This window comes from Pieris napi, chromosome 5 (genome assembly GCF_905475465.1).
Source record: "Pieris napi chromosome 5, ilPieNapi1.2, whole genome shotgun sequence".
Taxonomy (NCBI): Eukaryota; Metazoa; Arthropoda; class Insecta; order Lepidoptera; family Pieridae; genus Pieris; species Pieris napi.
The window spans coordinates 235,716-249,632 of record NC_062238.1 but is presented as its reverse complement, the minus strand read 5'-3'; the positions used below and the strand labels follow the sequence as shown (position 1 = coordinate 249,632).

Here is a 13,917-nt window from a genome sequence, read left to right as displayed (position 1 = left end):
AGAAATAGTCTCTATTTCCTCAAGATGCTAAACTCACGCCCCTGGCTAGAGTAATTGCCCTTGCTTAATAAGCCACAATTAAAAGGCGATATCTTCAGTGAAACATGGTCGTTTTATTACATGTCCCTCCAATCACGAACTTGTACCATATAATTGACCTAAAAGTGCCATAATCATGTTATCATACTAAGTTTTAAATAAATAAAACAACCTCATTTTTACTATAAATTATAATCTTAATATTAGACGCGTTATACAACGAATGACAGTTGTGGGATCAGCTTGTGTGCGGTGGTTTAGCAGTGGGAAAAATTCAAAACAGTTAGCTATGGAAAAAGATGAAATGAAGGTGAGATTTTTATTTTATTTCGTTAGTGGATAATACTGATAAATAAAATTTAAATAACAAAAATAAATTAAAATTTATAATGTACAAATACGAGTAATATTTATATAAGAGGAGGATATTTAAAAGGAGAATAATAAATTAATAGTAAAACCTTCTGATAAAAAAAACATTCAATATATGTTGCATATCTCATAAACATAAGGAAAACCTAATGCAATGTAATAGATATTTTTTATAAGAGTTTTATCCTTAGAAAAATATGTTATGGAATATTAGATTTAGTTTAGAAAAAAAACATCTTACAGGAAAACCTAATTTCCCTTTAAACCGGATTATAGATAATCAGAATATTATCATTTAACAAATTTTTATCGAAATCATTATTTCGAAACTCCAAGTGGCGATTGACGGCCAAACCTAAATCCTGGTAACAACAATTATATCAGTTATTATTGATTTCGTTTTATGATAAGTTCAGCTAAAATTAAACTTATAAATATAGATCTATAGATAGAAATTTATTTGTCTGTTTGAGCTACCTCGCAATAATCAAATCGGTAATTTTGATTGTGATGAAGCCAGTATTTATTAAATGTCGTTACACTGTGCAAAAAGTTTATAACGTATGTCGGCCAGTAAAAGTGAAACCTCCAATCAATAATAATTCAGTAAAATAATAACATAAATCAAATTATCTAAAACGGGTTATGATAATCGGCCACGTGTACTTCTCTGATCTAAATCGCCATTTAAGGATCAGATCAAGCAATAATATTTTGTGAATAATAATGTCGCATTACACGCAACGACAATTTTTTCAAATTGAATGAATTCTAAAAAATTTTAGATTTAAAGATATTTCCATCAATGCAAAGTCAAATGCTAACCCGACTGGATGACTACTGGACTACTGGTGTATAATTCGCAGTAACAAGGGAGGGACTAAAAATAAAAATGTTATGAAATTAGAATTTAAGTAAGAGCACTTACATACAATATAGAAAAACAATATTTAAACTGGCGCTGGGAATAGAAAAATAAAATGATTGTTAGTTATCATTCGATATCTATGCCTCCTCACTATTTAACAATCGCAACATAATGAAAAAGTTCTATATTTTTATATTGTGTCTCATGTTAACACGTGTCCCATTTTTTTATAAAGAGATTTAATTAATAAGGTGAGTGTCTAAGATAGATCCTAAAAATAATTAAAATTAAATTTATTAATTTAAAAATAATTTACCCATTGCTAGGAATGACAATTTTATAACTGGTATCTAACCAGTAGCCCTTTTAAAATGTTCAAGCTAATTAAGGTATCCTAAAAAGGAGCCTACTTAATTGATTGAGCTCAATCCGATAGATTTGTAAGTAATAGGGTTCTACATTCTCTGAGCGAATCCAGTTTTGAAGTCTGGTTTAAATATGTCATCGGCGACGTAGACTTTTATAATATGCATTCGATAGCCCTTGGATAACCTTTCTCAATCACTTGGGTCTTACAATTTACTTTAATTGTCTTTGCCTATTTATAATAACGATCGATGTATCGTAGACAAAAACGTGTATTTGCCCATTGCGTTAAAGGGGGTTGAAAAAGAGGGTTATTAAGAAACATATTCTGTCCATTCGCAGTCAAAAATCAATTACTTGTATCTTTTGTTTTTTAACAGTTTTTGTATTGCACTACTTGCTGCATTTGTAATTTCAATTTGATAACAATTATCACTTTGTGCGATCAAGGAAAACATAATAATAAAATAATGGAATAATAATCTTGTCTTTTCCGCAGACAATAATTAGATTTAATCAAGTCTTATCGAAGTGGGCTTGTATTGCAAATATTAATTGCTACAAATCACTCGGAACTATTTTTATTTTTTATTTTTCAGGCTAAGAATCTACCAGAGATTATAAAAATGGAGAAGAAAGAAGCGTACGACAATTCAGCGACGCTTGACGAAGCGATGTTTGCTACAGGTATTAGTTTCAAACATATCCCACCTAAACACGATGAAATAAATGATTGAAAATTCATAAGTTCTATGAAATATAATCTTTCTTAAATTTAACTATGCCGCAAAGATTTTTTTCCGTCCCGTCATGCCAAGATTTCTATTTAAAATTCAACATCATTATATGGGTGCTGCTGAATCTTTATTATTAACCCGTTGTTAATAACTTTGCAGTGGAGTACAAACCTACAAGACGTATTTGTGTTTGAAACTCCCGAGCATTCTGTGTAGGTACCGTCTACTACTTGTACTGTTATTACTTGAGAATGTCAATTGCCTATTCAATAGTTAAATTATCTTATCTCTTACAAGAGTTTGTGACCCTAATATGTAACCAATATTGATCAGTTGAGTCAAAAACACTTCAGGTTAAAAAAAATGTTTCTAATTAAACAACACCTACGTGAAATGCCAAACAAAAAGTCACATTTTCACTCAGCTAATTGTTAGGTGGATACAGTTCGCAAATAAAGGCCGTGACTTTATAACCTACTAGCAATGCCTCGTGGTTTCACTCGCGTAGATACCGCTCTTGTGGTAGTGGAAAGTCTTCTTAGTCGGACTATATATATATATATATATATATTTGATATGATAAAAGTTTTATTTTACTTAGTTTTCTTTGTTTTTAATCACTTTCTTTCAGATTATTAGATATACACTTACATTCATAATAATCTAATCAATACACAGATTTTACTGCCAACGAATATGTATGTAAGGAAAACATAATATTTAATATTTTCCTATACAAACTCTTTTTATATTTTATTTTTCTTCTTTGCCGTCTGATCGACAATGTTTAAATTGTCACTTGACATAATAGATGTAAGATGTCTTCATTTTTACTTTATATTATTTTATTTTATAAAACCTAGAATATAGGCTTTAAAAGTTGTTTCTTTTGTATTCACAGAGAAACGCAGTTGCGCCTTATTTATTCCCAGTACTCGTATAAGCGATTGATACCATTATAAAACAACATTTTCTGCACATATTTTACGAAATACGGAAAGAATGAGGTTTGATTTTATTGTGAAACCGTCAGAAGATGGAAAATCAAACATCATTTGCATAGACACGATCGCTACTACTGGTGGATAGGTTTTTGCAATTCCGGAAAGAAAAAGAAAACTTCTCAAACAAATGTCAAATTCCTGATGTACTAGGTGACAAAAATTAAGAAAACTTTCTTTTATATTCTGAAGTAACAATAAAGAAGACTTTCTTCTATATTCTGAAGTATTAAAACAAGAAGGCGATTTATCTAGAATGTTTAGCATTAAAAGAAGTTGCGAAATATTGGCAGCACTGGCTTATGGGAAAAGAATTAATTATCCCCTGTAATTGTCGATGAATAACAGTTACATGTAATTGTTACTCTCTGTAGGGGGGGAGATGTAGTTTTAACATTTGACGTAGTTTTGTTTTGTGGCAGCGAAATAATTTCCTGTTTTGGAGTTCCGACTCGGGATAGGCCAAATAGATGCACATGGGCAAAATTTTCTTTTTGCTGATATTGATACGTTCTATAATACTGTACAACATTTATTTGTTCTATCATCAATCGTTTTCACAGCGCTCGCGATGACAGATTTTTTATGGATAATTTTTTACACCTTGGGTTATATGATTGCATTTTTGTTAGGGATTCCTAATTTTTTTTTAAAACGCAATATAGCCTATGTCAGTCAGTGAAGATGCAGCTTACTAATGGTGAAAGAATTTGTGAAATCGGTCCAGCAGTTTTTTTGTGAAAACATTACAATCATACATACAAAAACACAAATAGTTCCTATTGTATTAGTATGGATTTCAAATAAGTAATCATTTTACATAATAAAAATTTAAAATTTTTAATAAAATATTAAAAATTCCAATTAATTAAATCTCTAAACGTCATCATCAATTCGTCAACATATAGGGTAATAATTCAGAAATACTTTATCAAATACTGCTTGTTTATTGCAGATTAAAAATAGATGTTTTAATATAATCTTTATAATACCTACTATCTGATGGAAACTTTACTGAATCAATAGATTACCCGATAAATTTCTTGTCATATGAACAAAACAACGAATTGATTGACTCAATAAAAAGAATTACCGATATCTAACATTAATATTCGTGGAGGGTTTTTCGCTTTGATTATGCCTACAGAAGCGCTTGATGATTAAAATTCAAGCCTGAATCTCAGAGATAGAGAATGTGTGAGAATTTAATAGACTGCTTATGCCTGAGACTGATTGCTTGTAATGGAAAACTAAAATCTTAACTATCATGGTAGAACGACGCGACGTCAGGTCAAGGTATCCATATCAATATTCTAATTATGTTTAAATCTAATCAACTCCTTAAAAGGTATTTGTCGAACGAGTTGAGAAGTTTGTCACGGTCAACGTATGAGTTAATCTATAATTCCTATTATTTTATTACTAGAATCTAAAGGTATAACGCGATATTGGCTGTTCGGGGTATTTGTTGTTTCCCCAAGGGAGTCGGTATGGAATAAATTTAAGGAATTAAATACTATGACACTATCTGGTCAATATATTCTTGAGACCTTGTTGTATGTAGGTACAAAAAATATTCTCAGTATAATACTCGAAACAGAACCAATTTGAGTGCACGGCCAACCAGACAATCAGACTCCAGAAGAAACCACTTTAAAAATTAGAGAACTATCACTAAATAAATTCATAGTCCTCGTTAAACGTAAATGAATCAATAAAGCTTTTTATAAATTTGACGAATATTTAAATGATCGGGATTGGGATGGATTTGCTCCAGTTCAAACATATTGTATGACTCAAAACTTCGCTTATTAAAAAGAGTGGACGCCAGTTTTTTTGCCAGTTCTTCTTGCCCGCTCTACGCTTTTGACTTGCGAACTGGTAGTAAATGTAAGTTTGCAATTAATTTTCAGTTAAATTAATTTAAATTTAAATACGCTCATGTACCAAACTGTAACTGCAATATCTCCCAGATCTTTTGTCCTAATCTTCAAAGGACTGACCACTTCAAATACCTTGGTGTCGACATCGATCAAAAATTAAATTTTAGCAGGCACGTCGAATCCCTGGTATTAAAATTACGGAAACTTATTTTTGTCTTTAAGCTTCTCAAGCACATCGCTGATCGCAGCGTCCTTAGGATGGTATACTATGCCTTATGTCATTCTTTGGTGGTGTATTGTATACCCTCGTGGGGAGGCGCTGCCAAAACATACCTCATTGAGGTCGAGAGAGCGCATCGTGCGATCTTGAAAGTAGGTGCAGGACTCCCCTTTCGCTTTCCCACAGCTGACTTGTATAAGGATTGGGATGTATTATCCGTAAGACAAGACTTTCATCCTGTACACTATTCTTACGAAGCATTCTGAGATAGAATACGATCAAAAAGTAGTAGATGGAAGGCGTAGAAAGGATTCCGTATGCCGTCCTCAACTTTTCAAAACAGCTCTTTCCCATAGTTCGTATTGCTTTCTAGGTACCCATTTATACAATAAACTTAACAAAGACCTTCAAATTTATCATCTCACAAGATACAATTGTAAAAAAGTAGTAACTAAATATCTCAAATCGCTTGATTACCAAATCACAGAAAATCTATTACGACCTCTAATTTAATTTAATAAATGGAACGTTTTTCTCGCGCACACTAGTCTCAATTTAGTACACTCACACACGCACACGCACTCACACTGACCCGTACACTCACACACAAATGCTTTTACTTTTTACTATTTTTTTATTTTTATATATTTTTTTTTTATATATTTTTATAAATTATTTATTTTCGTTCGTTTTTAAAGACTTGTTAGCAATTAGCAATACTTTTTGCAACACTATGTTCAAGAGGGACTGGTGACTTGTAATAACAGGTTTTCCCAACCTTTTTCAAGCACCAGTCTCTCAGTATAATAGATAGCTTTAAGCTTATTGTCAAGTTTATTATTATTATTATTAATTAAATTAAGTTTAAGTTAATTAAAGTAAGTTTAAGTTAAAGTAAGTTTATCATAAAGCAATGTATGTATAAAGGCGGGGAAACACGACGTAACACTACGTACTGACTGCACGAATGCTCGCTGTGTAACATTACATTACATGTTACATTACACCTCGTAACGTTGGTCAGTTCCCACCTTAAGATAAATATAAAAAAAATCAATTTAAAGTTATTTTGACTTTGACTTTGACTAGACAATCCATCTCTATGGACGGACTATCGGGATATGTATATGAGTCCTTAAAATAATATCAGTATTTTTTCAATAATCACGTCATCATCTTTACATTCGCCATTTCTTTTTTATCTCTGTAAGTTTATAAGTTATTCGTTATCTTTATTAGTATCGAGATTTCATTGATTATATTTTTGTTTAATAATTAGGTTTCGCACTTTTGCACTTCTTTACAATTCTTTCTTAATGTTTTCTTATACTATGGTGGTCTGGAAGAGATCGCTTAGTAGCAATAAGTTTACTGTCAATATTATTATCCATTCTTGTGCAAAGAAGAGATTTAATGTGAAATATAGGAAATAATTATACATAAAACTAATAATAAAATAATATACATTGAAATAAATAACTAAACTTAACATAAACTAAAATATATCATTAAAAGGAGTCCCTTTAGGCAAGGTTCCGAAGATACTGGCAGCGTTCCCCCTTTGAATTGCTAGACTAATTCTTTGTCCGAGGTAGCTGCCAGATAAAAAAAGAAGAGAAGAAGAGTGAATATAAAAAATATCTTATTCTTGGGAACTTTCCGCATTCTAGTACTCACACAAGTTGTTACCCGAAGTCAGAGTCGCTCTTGAACTTTTCTATTCTCATAGAAGAAGCAATAATATTCCGGTGGTAATTTAATATTATAAGAAATTTTGTTGGTCTGACCTGACCTGACCTTTCAGTTGGTATATATCGTATTACGCAATATAATCTTTACTAAGACCTGACAGCTTCGAGATCGGGTTATCAACTCTCTATTGATAACACCAGTGTTGGGGGCAACTATTTTGATTTGCAGCTAAGAAATTCTAAATAGTTGCATTATAATATTCAATTAAAATACTTGCATAATTTTACATCATTATTTTTATAACCTTTCTACCGTCATAAGTTTATTGTATTTATGAGGTTTATTGACTGTTTTTATAATCGCTCAATGTATAATATATTAAACATTTCGCAATGATTTATTACACTGTTATTCAGATACAATCATTAATATAGACTCGTGAGAGTAAAATGTTGTCTTGGGAATAGTTGAATACTTTTGATGATAGAATTTAGTACGGTTTTCATCAATACAGCACATCCTAAGGAGCTGGTGTATAATTTATTATGGGTTTATGTTGATTGTATATATTGTAATGAATTTATTTATTATCTGTATACATACTAAATAATGGGAAACTCCGTTTGTGCTCGCGGGAGATAATACATATTTGTTTATATTATTTGCAATGCGACAATATTTACAAAGATAGGGTTCGTAATAGTGAAAACATTTCATAAAATCTAATTATATTATTATTACTCGCAAGTAGAGAAAGATTTTTAACGTTAAACGAGCATAAACTTCTGTAGTCGTTTGGAAGAAACTCCTCAAAACAATTAAAATATTTAAAAAAATTGTAAAAAATGATGAATTCAAACGCCTTTGCGTCGTCCGTTCAGCTACAAACCCTATAAGTCATGTCATGATGTAAAACATGACTTTTGTGGCCAAATGGTAATAAATAATTCTTTTTTTTTTTTTCAGAGAAAGAATGCTTTATCTTCTATTGCATTTAGTATAACATACTTTATTCAATTAATATATGTATTTTATTAACAATCAAGTATACAGTATTTACAATTTTCTTAACCTACAAAGTAATATTAAACAATATTAAAAATTATTAAAAAGAAAATCCAAACAAATTTAAAAAGTTTGGTCCCTGTGGAAGTGTACCTTTAACGCTGGCAGCCTTTCCTCGCTGTATTGCGAGACTTATTCGTATAAGTATACTTATTCTAATTAATTATATCTATTAAACATGGTCGTCCTAAATTCGATTCCTAGGAAAACAATGGCTGTTTTTGTATGTGCTTACTCTATGTATTATCTAGTTACAGAACTAGAACTTCAAATACATTATTGTCAATAAGACACACAGATTGATAGCACTTCATAGCATAAACATTCCTTAATGCACGTTTACGTAATGTTTAATTGATGACAGGTTTCGGAATCTACAACATCTTACATATGCTGCTCAGCGGCCTTATCCTAATGGGGGTGATCATGCAAAGCTTAGCTTTGGGCTACGTGTTACCAGCCGCCCAATGCGACCTTGACCTGACGCTGCAGCAGCGCGGCTGGCTTGCTGCTATACCTTTCTCTGGTGGGTATTGTATGTGGTTGACGCGAGTATCGCCATTCGAAGTTTAAGTTTTATTATACGACTACGATTAACGGCACAGGGACCTTTCAAAATCCCATAGATTCCTTTGGTGGTGAAAGCTAGCTTACTTTTCTCCACTATTGTGAACTTCGTCAATAGGTCTGCCTGTTCGCGACAAACTCAAAAAATGCACGGAATTTCTTGCGAATATCACCAAATATCTATGACATGACGAAGGTTTAGGCATATCATTTTTGAAGTTCACGGTTGCCAGTGCGAAGCCAACGCGGGTCACTATTATAAAATGTAGTATTAACAAGTCCAATATGAACATCAAATATAAATGTGTAAAACTAGATTAACATTCCAGCCATAATCCTAACTTCGTACTTCTGGGGTTGGCTGGCCGACACGCGCGGGCGCCGCTTCGTCATGCTTTTCTCCATGCTTATCTCCACCGTGTTCGCGGTTCTCGCTAGCTTTTCACCAGAGATCATCTCTTTCGCCGTACTGTCCTTTACGTCAGCAGTCTTGTAAGTATTTTATGGATTAAATGGAGTGGAATCGGGACAGACACAGTTGTCTCGACACAGGCATCTAAACGTTTCCATAATTTATATCGTATTTGGATTTCAGCATGGCGGGACCATCTTCAGTGGTGTACACTTATTTAGGAGAGTTTACAAACTTACGTCACAGAGATAAAATTGTCGCTTTTGGATCATCGTTTGTCGGAATCGGCACAATACTATTACCAGGTAAAACAATTGGGGCACTGTAATGTGTAATGTGTAATAGTACCCGAGTTTTATTTTAATATTTATCTCTACGACTTACACATTTTCTTTCATTTCACAGCTGTCAGCTGGCTGATTCTCCCTATAGACATCTCCCTACCCATCAATTTTCTAAAGATTACCTACCGGTCGTGGCGTCTCTTGGTCATCGCAGCCAACCTGCCCCTTGCTATTGGTTTTGTTCTGCTACTCTTTGCGCCAGAGAGTCCCAAGTTTTTAAACGCATCTGGACAGCAAGAGGCTTGCTTGCGAGTTCTCAGACAGATGTATGCAGTCAATAAACGTTTACCGGAAGAGAATTATCCGGTAAGTTTTTATTGAAAATATTTCTTGTAACCTTTTGCTATTAGGCTTTATTAAAAGTCATACTAAATGTAAACCAGTAAAAATAATATTTGTTCATCAATAAATTGACGGCTCATTGGTCTAGTGGTTAGTACCCCGAGTAGTAGTAGGGTTCGATCCCCGGCTGAGACAAACATCGATGTGATGAGCATTTGGTGTTGTGCTTAGGTCTTGGGTGTTTAAATATGTATTTAAATGTGTATCTATAATATGTATATACATATTTGTTGCCTAGTACCCATAACACAAGCTTCACCAGCTTACCATGGGACTAGTTGCTTTACATAAAACTTAAAGAAAAGGAATCATAAATAAACATACATTGATAAATTTCCAGATAAAATCCCTTGTCGAAGAATCACATACAGTCAAAGCCCTCGAGAGTAGTGGACTTACAGCTGTGTTCAAATCGATGAAAGACCAGACTCTGCCTCTCTTCCAGGTTCCGTTGTTAAAGTGGACTTTACTTATTTGCTTCATTCAGTTTGGACTGTTTGGCACGTTAGTAGATTTTTAATTAGATGACTGGTACTCCAACAATGGAAACACTACTTCTTAAGTTCTAGTTTGTAGGCAGTGACGTAACAATAGGGTGGCAGGGCTGGCAAAATGCCACGGGCCCCCGACCCAAGAGGGCCCCTGCCCAAGATATATTATGTTCTATGGATGAATGTGAAGTCTCCAATACGCATTGGGCTAGCGATAGCGTGGGGACTACAGAACATTCACTTTCGCCTAAAAGAGGAGGCCTATGGCCATTAGTGGGACATATATACAATGTGTAATTGAGTACGCTGAAAATCTCAAAGTTTTTTAAAATTAGACTGAGTACAACGTGACGATTTTTACTGATAGGGCCCCATTAAAAGAACTGCCACGAAGGAAGATTTGTCACAGGTCCCAGATGGTATAGTTACGCCATTGTTTGTAGGTCAAATAATTATTATTTTGTTGCCGAATTAAATGGCATATTAAAATAAATATAAATACTTTCTTTAGGACAAATGGTTACTACGTTTGGTTCCCGACAATTCTGAACTCAGTGGCCAACCACGACGGTGGGACAGCTGGAATATGCGCAATTCTAGATGCTCACCAAAAATCGCCTGGAAATGGCACTGACGTAAGTTTTCAAAGTTGCTCTAAATTTTATGGCCGGCGATATTTTTCTCAATTTAATGACATTTAAAACATATCGGAAATATTCCGATCCTAAAAAATTGCTTCCATGACTGCTTGATTGTAATTGGACAAAGGGACGTAAAATAGTGACGTCATGTCGCGTGTCTGCGCATGTTGGTCAGAAATGCTGTTGACTAATCAAAATCCCGTTGGAATGTCGTTACGTTTCGTGTTTAATTTTACATTAACAATGTCTCATTATCAGGTGGTTTGTGACGACACTATGAACACGACAACCTTCGAGCTGTCCATTTACATTGGCCTGGTCTTCAGCTCAATGTACATCATCGTTGGTTTCTTGGTAGACTTTATGGGAAAGAAACTGATACTTCTGCTAGTTCTCTCCAGCACTGGACTCAGCGGGATTGGCGCTCACCTCGCTCAAAACCAGAACATAGCTGTGGTTCTTTTCGCGGTATTCCAGATGTGTGGAGCCTGTATTGGTCTCACTAATGCGGTTACTGTAGAACTCTTTCCGACTAAGTACAGGTAGCTTATACGTAAAATAATTTACGCTTACAAAAAAATCTCGATAAAAAATATATTGATATAATCAAACTTATGCAAAATTAGAGTACTTCAAGTTAGTTATATTTATCAGGGCGATGGCCATCTGCTTATCCATGATGATGGGTCGTGTGGGTTCCATGGCGGGCTCCAATCTGATCGGCATGTTCCTCTCCACCAACTGCGGACTCAGCTTTTACATTTTCGGGGGACTTATTTTAAGTAAGGATAATTTTTTCTTTTTCCAATGGCTTAGAAAATTAACCTAAACCCTGAACAAGCCAGCTTTTCATTTGGATCCTGTCAGGGGCTATGTTTATAAGAAGATTGAATAACACTAAAACAACATTATTCCCCATTTTTTAGTGTTACAGCAAAATAGCTTTAATGAAAATGTCACTTTTGTTGCAGCGTGCGCTCTCCTTTGTTTCTCACTACCCGGGAAAAGTGACAGTGCGCCGAAAAATATAAAAACGGATCTCACACGGAATCAACCCCACGGTTCTGCTTGAAAACTTTGAATATGAACCAAACGAATCATTCTGCGCCCGCGTCGATGCGACACTCTTCGTTTGCATTTCGTCACAGATTTAATTTTCGTTTTGGTCAAAATCACTAAATATTACAAAATGTAATCTATAAATTCTTATACTGGTACTTAGTTATTTAATATGAAGATATTGCAGTTTCTTCGACTGACTGATATAACTGTGGCTGTGATTAAGTTTTAGACAATTTAAGATGGCGTCAGGGACTTAATTAAATACGTAAAGAAATAAATCATAAATTATGGATCAAAATTTCATATATTAATGTAAAATTTTTAAAAAAAGTTTATTAAATTTTTCTATCACCCCAATAAAATACTTAAAAAAATATTAAATAAAAATTTTATACAAAATTAATATAATTTTAAGTATAAAACTCTATAGGGTCTTCTCGTCTTTTAAATAAATTTTAGCTTTTTAACTAAAAAATTAAATTATTATTATTATTATTTAGTTTTTTCTTTAAATTTATACAGCAGCGGTGTTAATCAATGTTTTGATGAAAATCTATTTCAATAACATACTCGGGCTTCGACAATTGGCTCGATGCATGGTTGGACAAAGGTCGCTTCTCCAACCGCCAACTTCATAGGCAAAACCTCAAAAACGAGTTCTACGCACCTAATGGCGCCAAATTATTTTCCCTAGACTATGAAATAATAGCTGAAAGCGCATACTTGCCCGGAGAGATTATGAGATTTTACGTTTCGGGGAATTGTCACCGCTGCCGTAAACATAAGCTTTTTGGTGTGAAATTTTACTTGCCCTGTCTTCTCTACAAGCTCCCATTTTCTCGATTCTTCGCCGGGGTAATTAGAAGGAGTAATAATAAATAGTGATTTAAAAATGTACTTAGAAAGGATTAATTAATAGATAGCAAAATTTTTCTAGTAATTTTATAAAAAAATACTTAATTGTATTTTAACATTGTTTTAAAATGTTATAGTTTAACATATATAGGCTATAAATATATATAGGCTGTAAATAAATAAATAAATCTTATAACTTAAATTATGGATATTATTGATATTTCCCACATACGCGATAGAAAGTTTTTGAATCTTTTTACTGACGAATACGGAGTGTATTAGTCCAATTATTCATTAAAAAATATACAGATACACTTTACAGATGCTAGCTAAACCGTTACCATAAAATAAATAAAACTGTTTTTTATCGTTGCGTCGTCATCTAACAAAAACGTCACCAACAACCCCTCTTTGACATGCAAGGTACCAGAGCAACATAGATTAAATAGAGTAGAGAATTTATAAAGTAATATTTTTTACCTTCACAAAAATGCCTAATAATAAATAGAGAGAGCAGCTATACCAAATCGAACACCAAAATAAGAAAAATTCAAGTATAACAAACAAACCGAAGTTCTTGGGCGGTTGGTTACCTGCTTGGCCGCCCTACATCTATGAATTGCTAAGGTCTGATCCGGGAAAACCAGGAAGGAGGGCAAGAAAACGACAGAGTTGTGGGCGGTTGTACTAGGACAACAGCAAACTAGAGAAGATAGCTAAATGTATACCCATGTGTACGCCTGCGCGATTCTATTGATTTCTTACACCCCCCTTCGAGAAAATGAGTGAAGCTCTATGTTGGCTGTAGATGCGGCATATTAAATAGTTTAAAGTAAATAAAATGTATGATTAGAAAAACGTTATTAATTTATAAATAAATGAAATACTCTAATGAAATATTTCAATCATCAGCGTAGCTCTTACTATCTACAGCAACAATCACTGCGATGACGTCTTAAA

At 33.4% G+C, this 13,917-nt stretch overlaps 1 protein-coding gene across 2 annotated transcripts; it reads left to right on the top strand.

Annotated features, from left to right (window-relative positions):
• Positions 1-225: 225 nt before the first annotated feature.
• Positions 226-12,374, top strand: LOC125049598 (organic cation/carnitine transporter 7-like). Of its 2 annotated transcripts, none has more exons than XM_047648983.1 (11): positions 226-349; positions 2,245-2,332; positions 8,608-8,769; positions 9,140-9,302; positions 9,406-9,527; positions 9,628-9,872; positions 10,249-10,412; positions 10,911-11,034; positions 11,299-11,582; positions 11,695-11,822; positions 12,012-12,374. In XM_047648983.1, exons 1-11 carry the CDS (start codon positions 263-265, stop codon positions 12,110-12,112), a joined length of 1,668 nt encoding a protein of 555 aa, XP_047504939.1. In that variant the 5' UTR covers positions 226-262; the 3' UTR covers positions 12,113-12,374. The 2 variants fall into 2 exon arrangements, with proteins under 2 accessions (XP_047504939.1, XP_047504940.1); XM_047648984.1 differs by lacking the exon at positions 226-349 and adding an exon at positions 1,512-1,530.
• The last annotated feature ends 1,543 nt before the right edge of the window (positions 12,375-13,917 follow it).

Excerpts from the sequence above, each read along its gene's own strand:
- LOC125049598 (XM_047648983.1), top strand. The coding sequence starts at position 263 with ATGACAGTTGTGGGATCAGCTTGTGTGCGGTGGTTTAGCAGTGGGAAA. Across the intron at positions 350-2,244 it reads TGGAAAAAGATGAAATGAAG|GCTAAGAATCTACCAGAGAT; the intron begins GTGAGATTTTTA and ends TTTATTTTTCAG. Across the intron at positions 9,873-10,248 it reads TACCGGAAGAGAATTATCCG|ATAAAATCCCTTGTCGAAGA; the intron begins GTAAGTTTTTAT and ends ATAAATTTCCAG.